Below are 20,180 nucleotides of genomic sequence, written 5' to 3'. Positions count from 1 at the left end.
TCTAGTAAAGAGGACTCGAGCTGTCAGGATTAGTGGCAGCCTACGCACACTGAATGATCTATCAATCGCATTATTAAGCACGGTCTGCTGTTTAATGCTGCAAATTTTCATGTAAACTCATCCTAACGCTGAATTATTTGCTCTGTTCTTGTTGCCAATAAACACCTAATTGGGCCGAGCGTTAGTTTGTCATGTATTGTAACCCTTTATTTACAGTACACTGGGGAGGAAAACCGTCGGCTCCAACACTATAACACACAATTTTCACCTTGGTGTTGAGAGTGAACATTGCAATTTTGCAACTGTACTTTTGACAATGTCATAGGATATCACTTGTTCACGTCCATGGGAGTAAAAATATGAATACACCTTTTTGAATGGTCCAAAAAGATTGACATTTCACAACTCTATTAGCTAAAAGTTATGTATGAGACTAGAAAAACATGGCTGCTCTCATCCAGTAACATCGCCAATTTTATCTATGGGCTGAGTCTATTATTGCAGCTCATACAGAGCGTCTCTCCATCTGGCTACTAGCCCTCCTATAATGGAGAGCTCTCTAACCTTAGAATTGCACAATATCTAGATAATTGGTTTTCACTAGAAACACAACTGTAGCAAATATGTATAATACTCTCCAAGTCAGCACGTATTAGCACTGACATTTCAGAATATAATCAATAGCATTTTATCTAGTATTTGATATAAAACAAGGGGTCACTTAAATGGATTCATTTTTTAACATGTGTCCCAATATGTAAAAAATGAAATCAGCATCCAAGCATCATGTCTCCACACATTTTCTAGTGCTTCACTCATGAGTCACAAAAGGGTAAGACAATGCAAGGTATGGACTTATTGTTTTTGTATCTGAAATGTCAGTGCAACCCGCAAAGTATTAGCCATGTCGCCTCTGTAATGTTTGTGAGCTGATAAGGAAGTCATCATTCTTCCACCATGTATATGTAGGGTTAACAATCGGAAAGGGGGTCATTGAGTCACATGAAATCAAAATCAAGATTAATCAAGAAATGTTAAAGTTGTTTTATTTTTTTTTTTTCATGATATAAAATTAATGACTGATGTTGTATAGACTATCAATCTGTGTGTCATTTGCATCAATGAACAGTGTCTGGTTCCACAGTTGAGCTTTTGCTACAGCACCTAATACAGCCACATGGATGTGGATGACATAATCCATAACCAAATGCCAAGGTACACAAGGCACCAATATCACCAACGCTCTGCTGACTCAATAACTGCAGAGTTACAAATCTTCTCTATCATTAACAACAGCAGAAACCTTCATTATGTGAGTTCTTTGTGGCCGAGCAAATGTAGTCATGCACATTACCAAGCATCAGATGGAGTGGTGTAGAGTGCTGGACTTTGGAACAGTGGAAACATCTTCTATAGAAAGGCGAAACACTCTTCACTATCTGGAAGTCTGATGGGTAGATCTGGGTTTTCTGAATGGCAGGAGAACATGATCTGTCGGACTGCATTGGCTAACTGTAAAAGGAGGGATAACACTATGGGGATGCTTCTCAGGATTCAATTAGAGGGAAAGGAAACTTAATTCAACACTGTTAGGGACAGCGGAAGGCACCAAATATAATTAATAGGAGGTGCGTTCGCCACCCGAGGTCCACTGTGCGGTAGGTGACAAGACCGATGCTGGACAATGGCAGACTCTCTAGCTGGCGAAGTGCTGCACTCAGGTTAACGTCGCCCGAGGAGTGAAGGCGGACTCTGTTAAGCAACAGAGACGCCCTAATATAAATTATGAATGAGCGCTGGGCCTGTTAACTCCACAGGACCAGCTGGCGTGAGGCGTCGCAGCCGCGAACACCAATAAATGCTGCTACTGCAGCGCGGCAGTAACAATAGCCGCTAGACGACGGCGCCGGAAAGCCTGACACCGTCAGACGCTAGTATACAGTGCAGGAAACACAGTGGCGCTTAGCTTGCCACTAACTGACTATAACCAGCACATGCATCCATCACCTCTCACACACAGCATAATAGTCTACACTAGCGCATGGCCGAGCCGCCATGCGGGCTTTTTATAGCCATGTGCTTCCGGGACCTTCCAGTACTCTGGGAAGGACCAATCAGATCCGACACAGGACCTGAGCATGTGACCCCTGGTCTCCACTGAGAGGTCATCTTGCGGGCATGCCCAGCAGCACGGCGAGAGGACATAGCCTCTGGAGCGGTTCCGTGCAGAGCAGGTTGCGCTACCATTGCTGCACCAGAGGTGGCAGCAACATCCAGGCTCACAGAGCGAGTCTGAGCAGGACGCCTGGATTGCCGGGATTGCTGAGCAGGTCCCTGAGCGGTCGGAGGGGAATGGGAGACCTCTGGATGTATGGCTCTGGATTCCTGTTGTGCAATCCCAGGAATCCAATGCCTAACAAACACTATACCAAGACATCTTGTATAATTACAGTTTGTGCTTCTAACTTTGTGGGAACAGTTTTGGGAAGGACCTTTTTCTGCACCTTCATGACTCTGCCCTGATGCACAAAGCAAGGTCCATAAACACCTTGGGTGAGTTTGGTGTGGAAAAACATGACTGACCCAGAGAGATCCTTGACCGCAACACCATCCAACATCTTTGGAATGAACAAGAATGGAGATGGTGAGCCAGATCCTCTCGTCCAACATCATTGTCTGACCTAAGAAATGCTACTCTGGATGAATGGGCAAAAAATCCAACAGCTCTCCAAAATTTTGTAGAAAGCCTTCCCAGAAGACTGGAAGCTCTATTAGCTTAAAATTGGTGACCAACGCCATATTAATGCCTATGGCTTTAGAATAGAATGTTATGTATTGGTGTAATACTTTTGTCTTTTTAGTGTACTAACCGGTGATGAGTCTTACCTAAACATGGTTTCCAAATATTGGGAAGATCATTGATAGGAAGCTGCAAACAGTTGTTTGCAAGTTGGAATAAGAAGATCTATACATTTCACTAGCCATTCTGATAACAGGTGTGAGATATTTGTTGAATTGAGATATTCTTAATTGTCAATACCATTTCCTGATCGATAGAAACACTTCCATATGTTCTCTACCACTTGTTGAGTTTGCCCACAAAGTAATGCCAGACTCAGAGCCAGTCAAATTCACCATTAATCACAGTTCCTTGCTACTAAAAGAGCAAGAGGTAATTTCTTCACCAATAGTTTATATGACACTTGACCATATTGCACTTTCCTTTGTGTTTGTGTTTTATTTTAAATATATTACGTACTAAAGGACAACAGTAACATGAGCCAATGATTAATTCAGATGTTTGCCCAATATTTTGATAGATAAGGTTATTACATTCAGCATGTGACTAGCATAGGAACCACATGAAGATAAGGTGCCTGGAAGCAGAGTGCCTCATTGCAACTGTGGTATTGACCTTGAGAAGTCTGATAACATTCATTCATAGACTAAAGGCCCCGTCTCACTAAGCGACTTACCAGCGATCCCGACACCGATATCAAGGTGTCAGGATCGCTAGTAAGTCGCTATGTGATCGCTGGTGAGCTGTCACACAGACAGCTTCACCAGCGATCAGCACAGCGATGCCGAGCGCCCGGCATCGCTGGCTATCGCTGTAGAAAATAGAATAAAAATAAAAAATATAGTTATTCTCACCTTCCGACGTCGCGTTCAGCCATCCCGCCTCTCTCCACGCTCCGGTCCCAGTGATCCTTTGCACGAATGACCGCGAGATGTCACGGTCTCGAGGGATAACAAAGTCTCGCGGTCATTCGTGCAAAGGATCACTGGGACCGGAGCATGGAGAGATGCAGGATGGCTGAACGGGACGTCGGAAGGTGAGAATAACTATATTTTTTATTTTTTTTATTATTTTTTACACCTGATCGCTGGTCTCCCGCCTGTCACACACAGCGATGCGTGCTGGCCAGCGGGAGACCAGCGACCAAAGAAATGTCCAGAGATTTCTTGCAGCGATCAGCGATACCGGCAGGGGGGCCGCTCGCTGATCGCTGTCACACACAGCAATCTCGCTGGTGAGATCGCTGTTACGTCACTAAAGTTGTGACTCAGCAGCGATCTCGCTACCGAGATTGCTTAGTGAGACGGGGCCTTAAAGGTAGTCATACAGATTAGATGAACAGCTGATTTCCGCATGACCTTCCAACCATCTAATGTGTATTGGTCTGTCAAGTTTAGTGTTCCCCAAACTCCAGTCCTTCCGACCCCCAACAGATCATGTTTTCAGGATTTCCTTAGTATCTTGTGGCAATTTCTGAGGCCTTGATAATAATTACATCATCTGTGCAATACTAAGGAAATCCTGAAAACATGATCTTTTGGGGGCGGTGAGGACTAGAGTTTGGGATACCCTGGTTTAGACTTTCCTCAGATAGTAGATGTTTGAACAAAAAAGTACAGTGTGGAAAAAAAGTATTTAGTCAGCCTCCAATTATGCAATTTCTCCCACTTAAAAAGATGAGAGGCCTGTAATTGACATCATATGTAGACCACAACTATGAGAGTCAAAATGAGAAAACAAATCCAAAAAATCACCTTGTCTGATTTGGCAAGATTTATTTTGCAAATTATGTTTGAAAATAAGTATTTGGTCATTAACAAAAGTTCATCTCAATATTTTGTTATATATCCTTTGTTAGCAATGACAGAGGTCAAACGTTTTCTGTAAGTCTACATAAGGTTGGCACACACTGTTGGTGGTATGTTGGCTCATTCCTCCATGCAGATCTCCTCTAGAGCAGTGATGTTTTGGGCCTGTTGCTGTGCAACACGGACTTTCAAATCCCTCCAAAGGTTTTCTATGGGGTTGAGATCTGGAGACTGGCTAGGCCACTCCAGGACCTTCATATGCTTCTTGCGAAGCCACTCCTTTGTTGCCCTGGTGGTGTGCTTGGGATGATTATCATGCTGAAAGACCCATCCATGTTTCATCTTCAATGCCCTTGCTGATGGAAGGAGGTTTGCACTCAAAATCTCTCGATACATGGCCCCATTCATTCTTTCATGTACACGGATCAGTTGTCCTGGTCCCTTTGCAGAGAAACAGCCCCAAAGCATGATGTTGTCACCCCTGTGCTTCACAGTAGGTGTTCTTTGGATGTAACTCAGCATTCTGTCTCCTCCAAACACGACGAGTTTTGTTTCTACCAAACAGTTCTAATTTGGTTTCATCAGACCATATGACATTCTCCCAATACTCTTCTAGATAATCCAAATGCTCTCTAGCAAACTTGATGGGCCCAGACATGTACTGGGGTGAGATCATGCGTGGAGCCCCAGATCGAGGGAGATTATCAGTGGTCTTGTATGTCTTCCATTTTCTTATTATTGCTCCCACAGTTGATTTCATCACTCCAAGCTGCTTGCCTATTGCAGATTCAGTCTTCCCAGTCTGGTGCAGGGCTACAATTTTGTTTCTGGTGTCCTTCGACAGCTCTTTGGTCTTCACCATAGTGGAGTTTGGAGTGTGACTGTTGGAGGTTGTGGACAGGTGTCTTTTATACTGATAACAAGTTCAATCAGATGCCATTACTACAGGTAATGAATGGAGGACAGAGGAGCATCTTAAAGAAGAAGATACAGGTCTTTGAGAACCAGAAATCTTGCAATTTTTTTAGGTGACCAAATACTCATTTTCATCCATAATTTAAAAAATAAATCTTGCCAAATTAGACAAGGTGATTTTCTGGATTTGTTTTCTCATTTTGACTCTCATAGTTGAGGTCTACCTATGATGTCAGTTACAGGCCTCTCTCATCTTTTTAAGCAGAAGAACTTGCACAATTGGTGGCTGACTCAATACTTTTTTCACCACTGTATACAATAGGTTGGATTTCAACATGCCCAATCATTTGTTTCAGGTAGCAGTCTTTATTCCTGTCTATGAATGGGGCACTTGGAGGAACAGCTGCACAAGTGTTTGGCTGGGTTTTCTATAAAATGCTTGACCACTATAACAGGAAGAGATGGAATCAATGCGAAATCTCTCCACATCAATAGCTTAATGTTATACATACAAAATGCTTAAAATAAAGCAAAAGAAATGCCATAAAACCCCACTCTGTTGTGACATGAATTTATGTTCTTTTGTAAAGTCATCTTTAGAAAGATCTCAGATAACTATGACATAATAGCCTGGCAGTTTTTAGGGTACTTGGGTCATGTTTGGTGAAATGACCATCTACAGTGGTCCACAATAGAGACTTTGTGACTTCATATAGCACTATATTCCACCCTAGATGCAATGCTGTTTGGCGTCATATATTACAAGAGAGCCATATTATGGATGCATGGTATAGAAATCTTAGATCACTCTTCTGATGTATATATAGTTGTGAAGAGAAAAGAGAGAGATTTTATAGGCCCCGGAACGTAGAATGCAGCTGCGGTTCCGCAAAAAAGAAGTAACATGCTGCGGAAAATAAACCGCTGCGAATCTGCGTGGAATTTTCCGCAGCATGTGCACAGCGGATTTGGTTTTCCATAGGTTTACATGGTACTGTAAACCGCATGGAAACTGCTGCGGATCCGCAGCAAAAACCGCAACGTGTGCACACACCCTAACGGTTAAAATTGCTTAGGGTAATTTCCATTTTCTATTATCCGATCAGCAGGTCCCTCAAAGAAAATTCCACCAGGGATTGGCTTTTGAGGGTCAAAATAATGTAAAACGCTTAAAAGGAGTTGTTTGCTTTGGACAACCACTATTTTTGGATATGCTGATTACTGAGCGTTCAATAGTATTCACAAGTTATTTGTTGGGGAACCTGACAGTGTCTCCACAGAACAAAATGAAGCATTACATGGTACTCACTAATATAAATGGGCTACACAATGCGCACGATCTACTAAAGATGGTCTTTGAGCTTGGTAGTTCCTAAGTGATGAAACTATATTAACTCAGAATTTTGGTGTTCCCTAAACTTGACGTTTAATGTAAGTGGCCAGACATGTGAAAAAGCTGAAAAGAAATGAGGTGGCTATTAGTAGCAATGAGCAAGGGTCACAATTGTCAAACGTTGATGACTTTTTCCATGTGTTTAATGTATGTAAAAAATAGAGGTGGTGCGAATAGCTCTCCAGGACTTGGGCCATCGACTATGTCAGCAATCTGTGACCAATGAATGGGAGCTCTGAGAATCTTCTCCTATTTGATGGCATCCCCGACCCCTCCTTTGATTAGCAACTTCATCGTACCGGCATGACGTACATATGACGGCCCACACAGTCGGCTCATGGAAAGAAGAGCTGTGGATGCCGTCAGATAAGAGGTGATTCTCAGGGCTTCTATCCAGCTGTCACAGTTTAGGGATGCCGCTGATGGATCAGGTCCTGTGAAGCGATTCGCACCACCTTCAGTCACGAGACAATATTTGACTATATGTATATATGCTTATAACACATCTTCTAAAATGTAGAAAAACAACCTTTCTCTACTATCAACAGTCTTTTAAGTAATCAAAACAATTTTAATTGACACAAAAGAAAAGCATATGATATATATATACATACACACACATTATATATATATATATATATATATATACACAATATATATATATATATATATATATATGCAACATACATATAAACACCCGCATGGTTCAAATAAGACATTACTCTGCCACCTTACCTGTTACTTCTCCGTCTTCTTCAGTAGGATGGGTAAATGCTAAGCTCCATAACTTCACAAGTAAAATCCTTCACGATGTGACAGCTCCGTATGTTACAGATGCGTACACCTTAAGGTGGTAGGATAGAATGAGCAATGTCTCATACGTGTACAGAAAAGTGGACTAAAACCGATGAGTTCCATTTGCTGTAGAGTGATTATGTGCCATTTCATGTGTATCTGCCTCTATTCTGGGGTCTGATATCTGTGAACAGACTATCCCTGAACCCGTCAGTGGTGTGTGTGTGAGTCTTACCAATGTTTCCTTCAGTCAGTTTATTTTCTTGTGTGTCACCCTGCCTCAAAGTTGTTCTGCTAGTTAGGCAGGTCAGACACTTATTCAGCCCACATTTAACTCTTTAAGAACAGGCAAGTTTCTACAGGTAGTTAGTTACCATGTACTGTCTTATGTGAATATTAGTACAATTAGAAGCTCAAGGACAATAATCAATTGTGCAGATGAAATAAAAATTCTATGAGAATACTACTTATCCTCCAATGTCCTGTGTACAGCTGCCCAAAGTCTCGTACTGAAGCCATATTAAGTTTTTAAAACTGGTAGAAAGGGAAAGTAGAATAATTGTCTCAGCGTCCAATCAGGTTGCTTCAGTTATTTTCAAAAAGGGTCCTCTGAAAAATACAAACATCTAAATGTAGACACTGGTCCAAGTTTATCAATGGATTTGAGTAAATTTTTGTCATAAATTACATACAAAAATTAATTTTTTATGCTAGAGTTGCCAAAAAATGAACAATGGACTTAGTCTCCACAGGCTGGGTGATTCTACATTTAGTTGTCACTCCATAAAGTTATATTAATCAATTGAAAGGTGTTACTATGTGACCCCCTTTAGCTTTACAAAACCTATATTCAAATATTTAATTTAGGCATTCTGAGATTATGAAGGAAACTCTCTTCTTCTTGACTACAGTCAGCCAGAGTGGACAGCAGCTAGAAGAAGCATCTCTCAATCTGGAGGACCATGCATGACACAGACCATACATTAGTTAGAATGAATACCATGTAATGCTTCTTTCCTCCTGTGGAGGTGCTGCAGTGAAATGAAATAATCCTTCCTTCACCGATAACAGCTGAATATTCAATCTTTCTTATAAAATGGACAATCAGCCAAAGAAAGTAAATAAGTGCATATTAGCTTTGGTGCAAATCAATTTGCAGGACCTGGTCCATCGGCCATGTCAGTAATCTGTGGTCACTGAATGGGAGCACTGAGATCCACCACCTACTTTCCAGCATCCATGACTCTTCATTTGATTAGACAGCCTGGCACGATGTCACATGTGCGTCAAGCTTCAATGATGTCATGCCAGGTCAGCTAATCAAAAGAACGGCAGAAGAGGTCCTTGGGTAAAAGGCATACCATCCCATGGCTCTCATCCAGCAGCCACATATTATTGATGATGCCGATGGACTGGGCACTGCGAATTGATTCACACCAACACTAAATAATATGTTCTAGGAAGAGAAAATGATGCATTATTTGTTCTGAAAATTAATTCAGAAAGATAGGCCCTGGTTAGACACTCCCAGCTTTAGGGCACATGGGAAGGGCATCCCAGTGGCATTACAACTAGTTCCCTGTAGTTCTGGGTGGAAGGTTTCAGCACTATCCAGAACATTGATGGGTAGACAGGTCTGTCCTGTTCTTGCTTCCACATTTAGAGCATGTGTCACCAGATGAAATTCTTGTCATTTCACAACACCGATAGCAAAGGAGACAGAAACTAAGAGCTTTTTATTCAGAAACTTTTGATGAAGCCACAGTGAACACACAGGTCAAGCCAGTGTAGAGCATTTACAGGCACAGACAAGTGTGGAGATACTGGCCTGAGGGTCTTCTTTGAATTGTTAGCCTGAATTCCCTGGGATTTATGTGTTTACCTGAAATTCTCTGAAATCCTTCAGTTTTAGCACCACCTGTATTAGAAATGTCCATGTTTCCCCAGAAATGTAATTTTGTTTCTGTAATTACAGGTTAAAATAACACATACACATGACAGTGTGGCAAGCACTGGATGTTTGGGCCCCCCATTCAAGTCAATGGGGTCTGGGTTCAGGTCCGAGTACTGTTCTGGCACCTGAACCTGAACTTTTTGTAACTGTTTGGCCAAACCCGATGGACCCGAACATCCAGGGGTCCTCCCATCTCTAGTCAGGGCCATTAAAATGTGTGGAGGCCATTATACAGTGTGGAGTGCTGAGTAAGGGCCACTATACTGTAAGAAGAGCCATCATATTAGCTGTGTGAGGGCCATCATATTGTGTACAGGGCTGTGTTGGGGGGCATCAAACTGTGTGTGAGGGACTATGATGGCCATCATTCTCTGTTGGGATCACTATGAAGGTATCATACTGTGCGGGGGGTAGTGTCAGAACATCAAACTGGTCATGAGGAGGGTATCGTGTAGGAATTCACTGTGTGGGGCATTTTACTGTGTTTGGGGGCACATGTGTGTTAGGACACTAAGGGGCTTCAATAGGGGCAAAATTACTTTGTAAGGGCTGCAAAGTTGTGGGATATGCTCTTCTATGACTCTGCCGGATTTTTTATTTTTTCTTCATGGGGCGAGGACCCAACTAAGACTTCTGCTTTGGAGCCCCATGATTTCTACGTACACCTTTGGGTACAGTGATGTGCCATGCCAAAAATCAAATATTCAACATGGAGGTAGCCTGCCATGAGCTTTATGATTATAAAACCAATTAAAGCACCAGGTAGAGTAGTAAAATACAAATATAATTTTTGCAATTTTTACACTTGCCTTCAAGGCTTTTTTTTAGACTCTAATTTCCTGTTGTTTCGGGAAACAGCATATGTGCATAGCCAGAATGGTCAGATTCCAACCCTATCTTTTGCATTGAGGCATCTAATGAGCTTATGCAAAGATCATTGCAAATGGAGGGGGCAGCGTCTTCTGTGACATCACCTATTGTGATTGGTGGATCCTGTGTTATCAGCTGAGCATAGAGTTAAGGCCCCGTCCCACTAAGCGACTTATCAGTGATCCCGACACCGATATCAAGGTGTCAGGATCGCTGGTAAGTCGCTATGTGATCGTTGGTGAGCTGTCACACAGACAGCTTCACCAGCGATCAGCACAGCGATGCCGAGCGCCCGGCATCGCTGGCCAGCCCTGTAAAAAATAGAATCAAAATAAAAAATAGAGTTATTCTCACCTTCCGACGTCCCGTTCAGCCATCCTGCCTCTCTCCACGCTCCGGTCCCAGTGATCCTTTGCGAGAATGACCGCGAGACGTCACGGTCTCGAGGGATAACAAAGTCTCGCGGTCATTCGTGCAAAGGATCACTGGGACCGGAGCGTGGAGAGAGGCAGGATGGCTGAACAGGACGTCGGAAGGTGAGAATAACTATATTTTTTTTTTTATTATTTTTTACACCTGATCGCTGGTCTCCCGCTGTCACACACAGCGATGCGTGCTGGCCAGCGGGAGACCAGCGACCAAAGAAATGTCCAGAGGTTTCTTCCAGCGATCAGCGATACCGGCAGGGGGGCCGCTCGCTGATCGCTGTCACACACAGCGATCTCGCTGGTGAGATCGCTGTTACGTCATAAAAGTTGTGACTCAGCAGCGATCTCGCTACCGAGATCGCTTAGTGAGATGGGGCCTTTACCTGTTACTCTAATCCTGCCCGATTAATAGGAAACGGCTTTTATTCATTCCTGAAAGGACAGGAAGAATTAATTCAATAAACTCCCATTGGCCAGTGTAAAAATTGCACAAATACTAAATTTGTCCTGTTTGTTTGTTTTTTACTAAATATCATGCTATAGAAAAAAAGACAATACCAAATTTAAAAAATATATGTAACACAAAAATCTGATTTAAACAATAGGTCGTTTTATGATTATACATTCCCTTTATCAAGGTTAATTGAGGAAGCTCCTTCTATTTAAACAACAGCTAAATAGAACTAAAAGTAATTAAAAAATTCCCTCTCAGACTTGTCACTTCCAAACAAAAAACAGGTGTGAATACACTCCTAGGATTCAGCTGTAGCATTTATGCAACTCATATATTTCATATTTACATGCTATAGAGCTACAGAGTGGAACTTTAATTATGTATGGAGATGGCTGCTCTTAGTTTGCACCTGTACACACTAGTTTTTGTTTGGAAGTGACAGTCTTTTGTTATTTATATATAAATGACCGAGCACTCCACCCATACGCCCATGGCTGTTTTAATTGCAGCAGGGTCCTTCCTACCCATACAAATACAGGCTTCAGCCTAGGAGAGGATTCACATTACGATAGGTTCTGAGCAACAGTAGAACGCTTTGTCGTTGGCTGCAGGGCATGCATGAATTGGCCAAATTATGTGCTAAGTGTCTCCATTTTTTCCTATCATCTAGCGCAGTAATGCAAATCATATTTCATATATTTCATGTTTGCATGTTTTAGCACTACAGAGTGCTGCTCTATTTGTTATTTATGTATGGAGATGGCTACTCTTAGTTTGTACCTGTACACACCAGTTTTCTGTTTGGAAGTGACAGTCAGTCTTTTGATATTTATATCAGTATATTACAGTTTTGTCACATATATGCATGTGCATCCATTTGTAGAGATAGCATTCTTTTTTTTTGCTACATATTTGGTATAATAAAAGCCACTTAGTCACTTTAAAGTCATCCTGGACCAAAGAAACCTTTTAATATAGTGAAGAACTTACCAATATAAATGTGACGGCATGGCGCAGCTGGAGTTTATTGCCACAAATGTCAGGATTACCCCTGCCAAATATATCATGTGATGCTAGCTACATAACCCTATTGTCATACCATTGCATAGTTCAGACAAGTGGCTAATTCTCTGATGCCGCTCCACTTGACGTTACTTGCATTGCTGAGAACTGATTCAGCTTAATTATTTCTTTAGGCAATTGGCAAACACTTACAGGGTGTAGTTTGTCTGCTCCATAAACTATTTTTCATTGAAATAAATTTTTACTCTGTTTACTTATCAAAAGATCTCGCAAATGTCTACTAGCCTAAATTAGACTGAACCTCCAATGAATGTCTGTGGTGCCCACAATATAGCCTTTCACTTACATCACTTCTCTACATAGACTTCTGTATATGATTACATAGAGGAAGGAATCTCTCTTCTCCAATACCGTTGCTCTACAGTCATATGATTCCATTCTATATCACTGGGAATCGTGGCTGTATTCACTTTACATTTAATGTATCACTTCACTCAGTGACTATAGTAAAATGTTTGACTTGAACAAACAGATTAGCAGCAATGAGTTTCTGCAATGCGTTTCTAAGGGTCCCGTTACATTTAGCGATGCACCAGCGATCCCGACAACGATACGACCTGGTCAGGATCGCTGGTGCATCGCTAAATGGTCTCTAGTGAGCTGCCAAACAGGCAGATCTCACCAGCGACGTAGCAGCGGTCGCTCTTACCTGTCACACTGCAGCGATGATGATGCCTTCCGCCTACGTCCATTCATTGCTAGTCGGCACCAACGGGACGCCAACGAGGGAAAAACGGCCCAGGACATTCGAGCGTGATCAGCGATATCCATCGGGGGGCCGGTCGCAGGTACGTGTGACTTGTAGCGAGATCGCTAGCGATATCGCTGTTGCGTCACAAAATCGGTGACGCTTTAGCGATCTCGCTAGCGATCTCACTATGTGAGAAGGGGGCTTTAGTCCTGAGCCCTACAGTGATGTTTCACAAGAAGTCATCACAGGTAATGGAGGATCTTCGTAGTTCTCTCAGTACACAATGCAAAACAACTCTGTCACTAGTTTTATTAGTGAAAAGTAAACCTGGGAGATTTTTAGCAGTGTTATTATTGCAGCAAGTAAACGATAAAAACCATTAAAAGTCAGTGCATGCCTTTTACTGTCTCTTTTAATTGTGCTCTCCGGAGCTCACTATCAGCATGCAGCAAACATCCCTATATCCACCTCTTCTTCTTTTCTAGTTCCCTCAAACTTTGGGCTCTCACTGAAACCTGGATTCAAAAATTAAAAATGAAACCACTGACGCTGCTGATCTCTCGTACTATGGGCTACAGTTCTCATATACTGCCAGACCTGAGAACAGACAAGGTGGAGGTGTTGGTCTGTTACTCTCATCACAATGTCCTTACCAAATTATCCCCCAGAGCACTCACTTATGTTTCACTCCTTTTGAAGTCCACACTATTAAATATCCAGGCAAAACCAAGCAGCTCTTGGACCACTTTGCCACCTGGCTTTAACACTTTTTATCCTGTGACATTCCCATTCTAATCATTGGGGGCTTTAACATTCCCATTGACAATCCGCTCTCCAAATCTGCCACGCATCTTCTTTCTCCAACCTCCTCCTTCTGCCTTTTACAGCTTAATAACTCTCCTACACATGGGACAACTCTGGACCTGGTCTTTTCTTGGCTCTGCTCAGTGTATGAATTTACCAATTCCCCTCTCCCACTCTCTGACTATAACCTTCTTTTTTACTCTGTCAAGAACTGTCTACCTGCTCCGGACACCTCAATTTACCACACATATAGAAGTCTACAAGCCTCCAATACCCAGCAGCTTATGAACAATCTACAGTCATGTTTAGCTCCATCTCCTCCTGGATACGCATCACTCCCACACCTCAAGCACATTTTCCACCTTTGACCTTGTTACGTAAGAAATTACCAGGCTCCTTGCTTCTCCTTGCCCTACAACCTGCAACAATGATCCTATTACCTCTTCCCAGCTGTCACTGACCACCTAACTAAATATTTAACATCTTTTTCTTCCGGTATCTTTCCCTCTTCATTCAAACATGCCGCCATAACCACTCAATTAAAAAATACAGACCTGTTTCTAATCTCTTCATCTCTAAACTCCTGTAACACTTTGTCCACTTTCATCTAACCCCTAATCTTTCAGATAACTCTTCTTGACCACGTACAATCTGGTTTCCGCTCTATACATTTTACTGAAGATGCCCTCACTAATAATATTAATAATAATAATAATAATAATCTTTATTTCTATAGCGCCAACATATTCCGCAGCGCTTTACAGTTTAACAGTTTCAAAACACAAGTCATAAGTAACAACGTTAACGATACAACAATTAAAGCAAAATAAGACGACCCTGCTCGTGAGATCTTACAATCTAGAATGAGGTGGGGAAGATACAAAGTACAGGTGTGTATTTACAATTGTGTATTTACAATGATGGTCCAGCCATCTTGAGGGAGTGAGGGATGGATGGAGATAGTCTACTAAAGTCGCTAATGATCTACTAATAGTTAAATCTAATGGCCACTGTTCCCTGCAAATGCTTCTGGAACTCTCTGCAGAATTTTACACTGTGGATCACCAGCTCCTTCTCAAAATGCTCTGCTCTAGGCCTCAAGGACACTGTTTTTCCTGGTTCTCCTCCCATCTCTCTGACTGCTCCTTCACTGTATCTTTTGCCGGCTCTTACTCTTCTAATCTTCCTCTTACTATCGGGGTTCCTCAAGACTCAGTCCTAGGCCCCCTCCAATTTCTCTGTGTACTGCCCTTATTGGACAAACCATCAGCAGATTTTCAAGTGTCATCTCTATACTAAAGGCACCCAATTATACACCTCTTCTCCTGACATTACCCCTACCGTAATACAAAATACCAGGAATTGTCTGCTGTCTCTAACATAATATTCTCCTTCTATCTGAAACTGAACTTCTTGTGTTTCCTCCTCCGGGAACCCACCTTTTCACGATATTGCAATTGTCTTGGGTGGTTCATCTATAAATCCCAAGCAGCACATGTGTTGTCCTGGGATCATATTTGACTCAGAAATTTACTTTATTCCCTATGTGCAATCGCTCATGTTACCTGCTTCTGAGAAATATCTCACCTTTGAAACTGCATACTCTTAAATTCACTCTTATTCGTTCTCATCTTGACTACTGCAACTCTCTAATGATTGGTCTCTCTCTAACCAAACTTTCTCCTCTATAATTTGTTCTCACTCTGGCAGCAATGGTCAAATTTCTGTCCAGCCACTTCACCGATGCCTCCACCTTGTGCCAGTCATTGCACTGGTTACCGATTTGCTACAGAATATTCTCTCACCCACAAAGCTCTCCACAGTTCTGCACCATCCAACATTTCCTAACTTATCTTTGTCTATCATCCTACCCATGCTCTCAGTTCTGCAACTGATCTCGGACTAACATCTTTCAAAATCCGAATCTCCCACCTCCATCACCAAGACTTAAGCATGCTTTAAAAACACATCTCTTTAGACAAGCATATAACCTCACTTCACTAATCTAGCACTCTTCCCTCTTCATAACTTTTTCTCATGATCTGATATCTCCTATTCATCAGTCACCGCATCCTCTATGCACCCAATAGAACTTGGTAACTGTACTTAGACAGATACTGGCTGATGACCGGATCATGCAGCATTATTTGAAAATCCCTATTTATTGTGATGGCTCGACCATACATGACAAGCACTTTTTATTCTCCTGCAACCCACACCATCTCCTTACAGATTGTAAGCTTGTGAGCAGGGCCCTCACTCCCCCCTGTAACTGTTGAACTGTGTGTTATTTTACATTGTCTTTATTGTCTGTAATTTATTTTTACTTTTTTATTTATTTTACCCGCTTTACAGACATTATCACTGTTACCATTGCAGCTCACAATCTAAATGACCGAATTCCCTATATATTTATAAAAATCTGTTTCCCAAAAGATCAGCCATGCCCCACCCTCCTCACTTTCCTGTGTATGACTGTAAGACAACTGCAGCAGAAGCCTCTCCCCTCTAACCTGACTGCAGTATTGAAAAAAATAAAGTTTGGTCCATTGTGGAAGCCTGTTTCCTAGCCATTCCCAACCATAATTAGAATAGAGCTGCACATTTATTTCAGTTATATTTTGTTTTTGAGAGGCAGTGTGAATAAAACACAGCATTTTTTTTACGTTTTTGTTTATTTTTTTTACAGTGTTCATCATGGTGGCACAGTGGTTAGCATTGCAGCCTTGCAGTTTTGGGGTCTTGGGTTCAAATCCCACCAAGGACAACATCTAAATGGAGTTTATATGTTCTTCCCGTGTTTGTGTGGGTTTCCAACCGGATAAAGATAGGAAATTCAGATTGTGAGTCTCAATAGGGACAGTGATCATAACATCTGTAAAGCGCTATGGAATATATACACAAATACACGTATATACTTTATATGTTTTTTAAATATATTTTTTTTCTATTGCAATATGAGTCAAAACAGGATCAAAGAAGAGAGGGAAACACAAAAATGCCATTACAAGCAACCAATAATTAAATTACATTCCTTTATTAATAAGTACAAAGTTAATTAAACAAAGCTTCTGCTGCAGAACCTAAACACTACTGACTAAAAATTCACTCAAAGCCTTCTGATGTGTCTTGGTTGACTGTTTTAGACAATGAATTTCCCAACTTCAAGTCTTCTGCAAAAACAACCAGATTTTCCGCCATGGTTTCCAGGATCCCATACAGCTAAAATACAGAAGATGAAATAAGGGGTAACATAAAAACATTATTAAAACATGACTGTTTGGTGAATGTAATGTGTTGCTTTTGCTCCAGGCTGCACAGTAGAGATGCCTTTTAGGATATATTGACACAACGTGCCTGAATGGCATTTTTTACACTAGTCTTGATGAGGGGGTGTGCTGGAGTCAGACGCTCGGACGCTGTGGATGGAGCTAGTGCCCAATGTGCTGTGTACTGTGATATATACACCAGCCCCAAGGTCTCCTGTGATATACAGTGGGTACGGAAAGTATTCAGACCCATTTAGAATTGTCACTCTTTGTTTCATTGCAGCCATTTGGTGAATTCAAAAAAAGTTCATGTTTTCTCATTAATGTACAATTTGCACCCCATCTTGACTGAAAAAACAGAATTGTAGACATTTTTGGATGGTGAACGTTGGTGGACAGCCATTTTCAGGTGATGTTTACTTGCCCAGGCCTCCAGACAAATGTACTCTCAGGATGCAGCAGGCCCATGAAGTTAAGATGGTAGTAACAGAGGTGCAAAAATACTGATGAAACAACCACTCACGACCTACCAATCAATCAATGAAGGGGGTGGCTGCTTAGTATGCTATTGCACAATAGAGACTTGTATGCGGCGCTGTTCACACAATGGTAATGCACAACATCCAGGTTAACAGTATTTTTTTGCACTCTAAATTTCAGGGTGCAGCTAGGCCCATTTGGTCTTGTAAACTGTGGTGCCTGTTCACATGGGATGCATTTGGATAGCGCGGGGCAGCCCACCTGATCTAATAGTATGGGCGTTACTAATAGGCTGTTAACCTGGATACAATCCATTTGTGTGGAGGCCTGGGCAGGTAAACATCACTGCCTTTTTTCTGCGGTTTTTCAAATTTTTGGAGGATTTATAGTCCTTTTTTAGTTGCTTTGTTGTTCAGTGATAGAACCTTGAGTACTGCAGAAATTGTTTTGTAACCTTGGCCAGATCTGTGCCTTGCCACAATTCTGTCTCTGAGCTCCTTGGCTAGTTCCTTGGACCTCATGATTCTCATTTGGTCTGACATGCACTGTGAGCTGTGAGGTCTTATATAGACAGGTGTGTGCCTTTACAAATCAAGTCCTATCAGTTTAATTAAACAGAGTTGTTCTCCAATGAAGGAGTAGAACCATCTCAAGGAGGATCACAAGGAAATTGACAGGATGTGACTTAAATATGTGTGTCTGAGCACAGGGTCTGAATACTTATGACCATGCGATATTTCAGGTTTTCATTTTTAATAAATTTTCAAAAACGGTGTTGGGCTGTGAGCACAACCCCTACCCATAACACAGTGCCTTCCTGACAGCACCCATACCACGGTGCCTTCCTGAGAGCTCTCATAAAACAGAGCCTTCCTGAGAGCACCCATAACACCGTGCCTTCCTGAGAGCACCCCATAACACAGTGCCTTCCTGAGAGTCCCCCATAACATAGTGCCTCCCTGAGAGCACCCATAACACAGTGGCTTCCTGAGAGCACCTATACCACAGTGCCTTCCAGGGGAAGAGTCTTGAGGAGATCATTTGCATATTCCCAGTGCCTTCTGGGATAAGTGAAGAGTCTCCGCGAGCTCAACGATCACTGGGTTTTGGCCGTTGCAGCTGAAAAGAGGAAATCGGAGAAACCAGGGGAAGAGTCTTGAGGAGATCATTTGCATATTCCCAGTGCCTTCTGGGATAAGTGAAGAGTCTCCGCGAGCTCAACGATCACTGGGTTTTGGCCGTTGCAGCTGAAAAGAGGAAATCGGAGAAACCAGGGGAAGAGTCTTGAGGAGATCATTTGCATATTCCCAGTGCCTTCTGGGATAAGTGAAGAGTCTCCGCGAGCTCAACGATCACTGGGTTTTGGCCGTTGCAGCTGAAAAGAGGAAATCGGAGAAACCAGGGGAAGAGTCTTGAGGAGATCATTTGCATATTCCCAGTGCCTTCTGGGATAAGTGAAGAGTCTCCGCGAGCTCAACGATCACTGGGTTTTGGCCGTTGCAGCTGAAAAGAGGAAATCGGAGAAACCAGGGGAAGAGTCTTGAGGAGATCATTTGCATATTCCCAGTGCCTTCTGGGATAAGTGAAGAGTCTCCGCGAGCTCAACGATCACTGGGTTTTGGCCGTTGCAGCTGAAAAGAGGAAATCGGAGAAACCAGGGGAAGAGTCTTGAGGAGATCATTTGCATATTCCCAGTGCCTTCTGGGATAAGTGAAGAGTCTCCGCGAGCTCAACGATCACTGGGTTTTGGCCGTTGCAGCTGAAAAGAGGAAATCGGAGAAACCAGGGGAAGAGTCTTGAGGAGATCATTTGCATATTCCCAGTGCCTTCTGGGATAAGTGAAGAGTCTCCGCGAGCTCAACGATCACTGGGTTTTGGCCGTTGCAGCTGAAAAGAGGAAATCGGAGAAACCAGGGGAAGAGTCTTGAGGAGATCATTTGCATATTCCCAGTGCCTTCTGGGATAAGTGAAGAGTCTCCGCGAGCTCAACGATCACTGGGTTTTGGCCGTTGCAGCTGAAAAGAGGAAATCGGAGAAACCAGGGGAAGAGTCTTGAGGAGATCATTTGCATATTCCCAGTGCCTTCTGGGATAAGTGAAGAGTCTCCGCGAGCTCAACGATCACTGGGTTTTGGCCGTTGCAGCTGAAAAGAGGAAATCGGAGAAACCAGGGGAAGAGTCTTGAGGAGATCATTTGCATATTCCCAGTGCCTTCTGGGATAAGTGAAGAGTCTCCGCGAGCTCAACGATCACTGGGTTTTGGCCGTTGCAGCTGAAAAGAGGAAATCGGAGAAACCAGGGGAAGAGTCTTGAGGAGATCATTTGCATATTCCCAGTGCCTTCTGGGATAAGTGAAGAGTCTCCGCGAGCTCAACGATCACTGGGTTTTGGCCGTTGCAGCTGAAAAGAGGAAATCGGAGAAACCAGGGGAAGAGTC

At 42.5% G+C, this 20,180-nt stretch overlaps 2 protein-coding genes across 6 annotated transcripts in view; both read right to left on the bottom strand.

The window, feature by feature from the left end:
- EPN3 (epsin 3) overlaps window positions 1–7,987 on the bottom strand; it is a 97,535-nt gene extending 89,548 nt beyond the window's left edge. For 2 of the 3 annotated variants that reach the window (XM_073588054.1, XM_073588053.1), the window contains exon 1: window positions 7,652–7,986. The gene's annotated coding sequence lies outside the window, so the exon portion shown is untranslated. Of the gene's footprint in view, window positions 1–7,651 lie in introns of all 3 variants that reach the window. The other variant, XM_073588055.1, reaches the window with a different exon arrangement.
- Window positions 7,988–17,011: 9,024 nt separating this feature from the next.
- MYCBPAP (MYCBP associated protein) overlaps window positions 17,012–20,180 on the bottom strand; it is a 173,315-nt gene continuing 170,146 nt past the window's right edge. For all 3 annotated transcript variants that reach the window (XM_073588047.1, XM_073588049.1, XM_073588048.1), the window contains one exon: window positions 17,012–17,217. In XM_073588047.1, the coding sequence (XP_073444148.1) occupies window positions 17,101–17,217 (117 nt within the window). In that variant the 3' untranslated portion in view covers window positions 17,012–17,100. The remainder of the gene's footprint in view (window positions 17,218–20,180) is intronic.

This window comes from Dendrobates tinctorius, unplaced genomic scaffold (assembly GCF_039654945.1).
Source record: "Dendrobates tinctorius isolate UK_male_01 unplaced genomic scaffold, ASM3965494v1 ptg000103l, whole genome shotgun sequence".
NCBI classification, from domain to species: domain Eukaryota; kingdom Metazoa; phylum Chordata; class Amphibia; order Anura; family Dendrobatidae; genus Dendrobates; species Dendrobates tinctorius.
The sequence above is the reverse complement of the archived record's forward strand: the minus strand, read 5'-3'. Positions and strand labels throughout refer to the sequence as shown.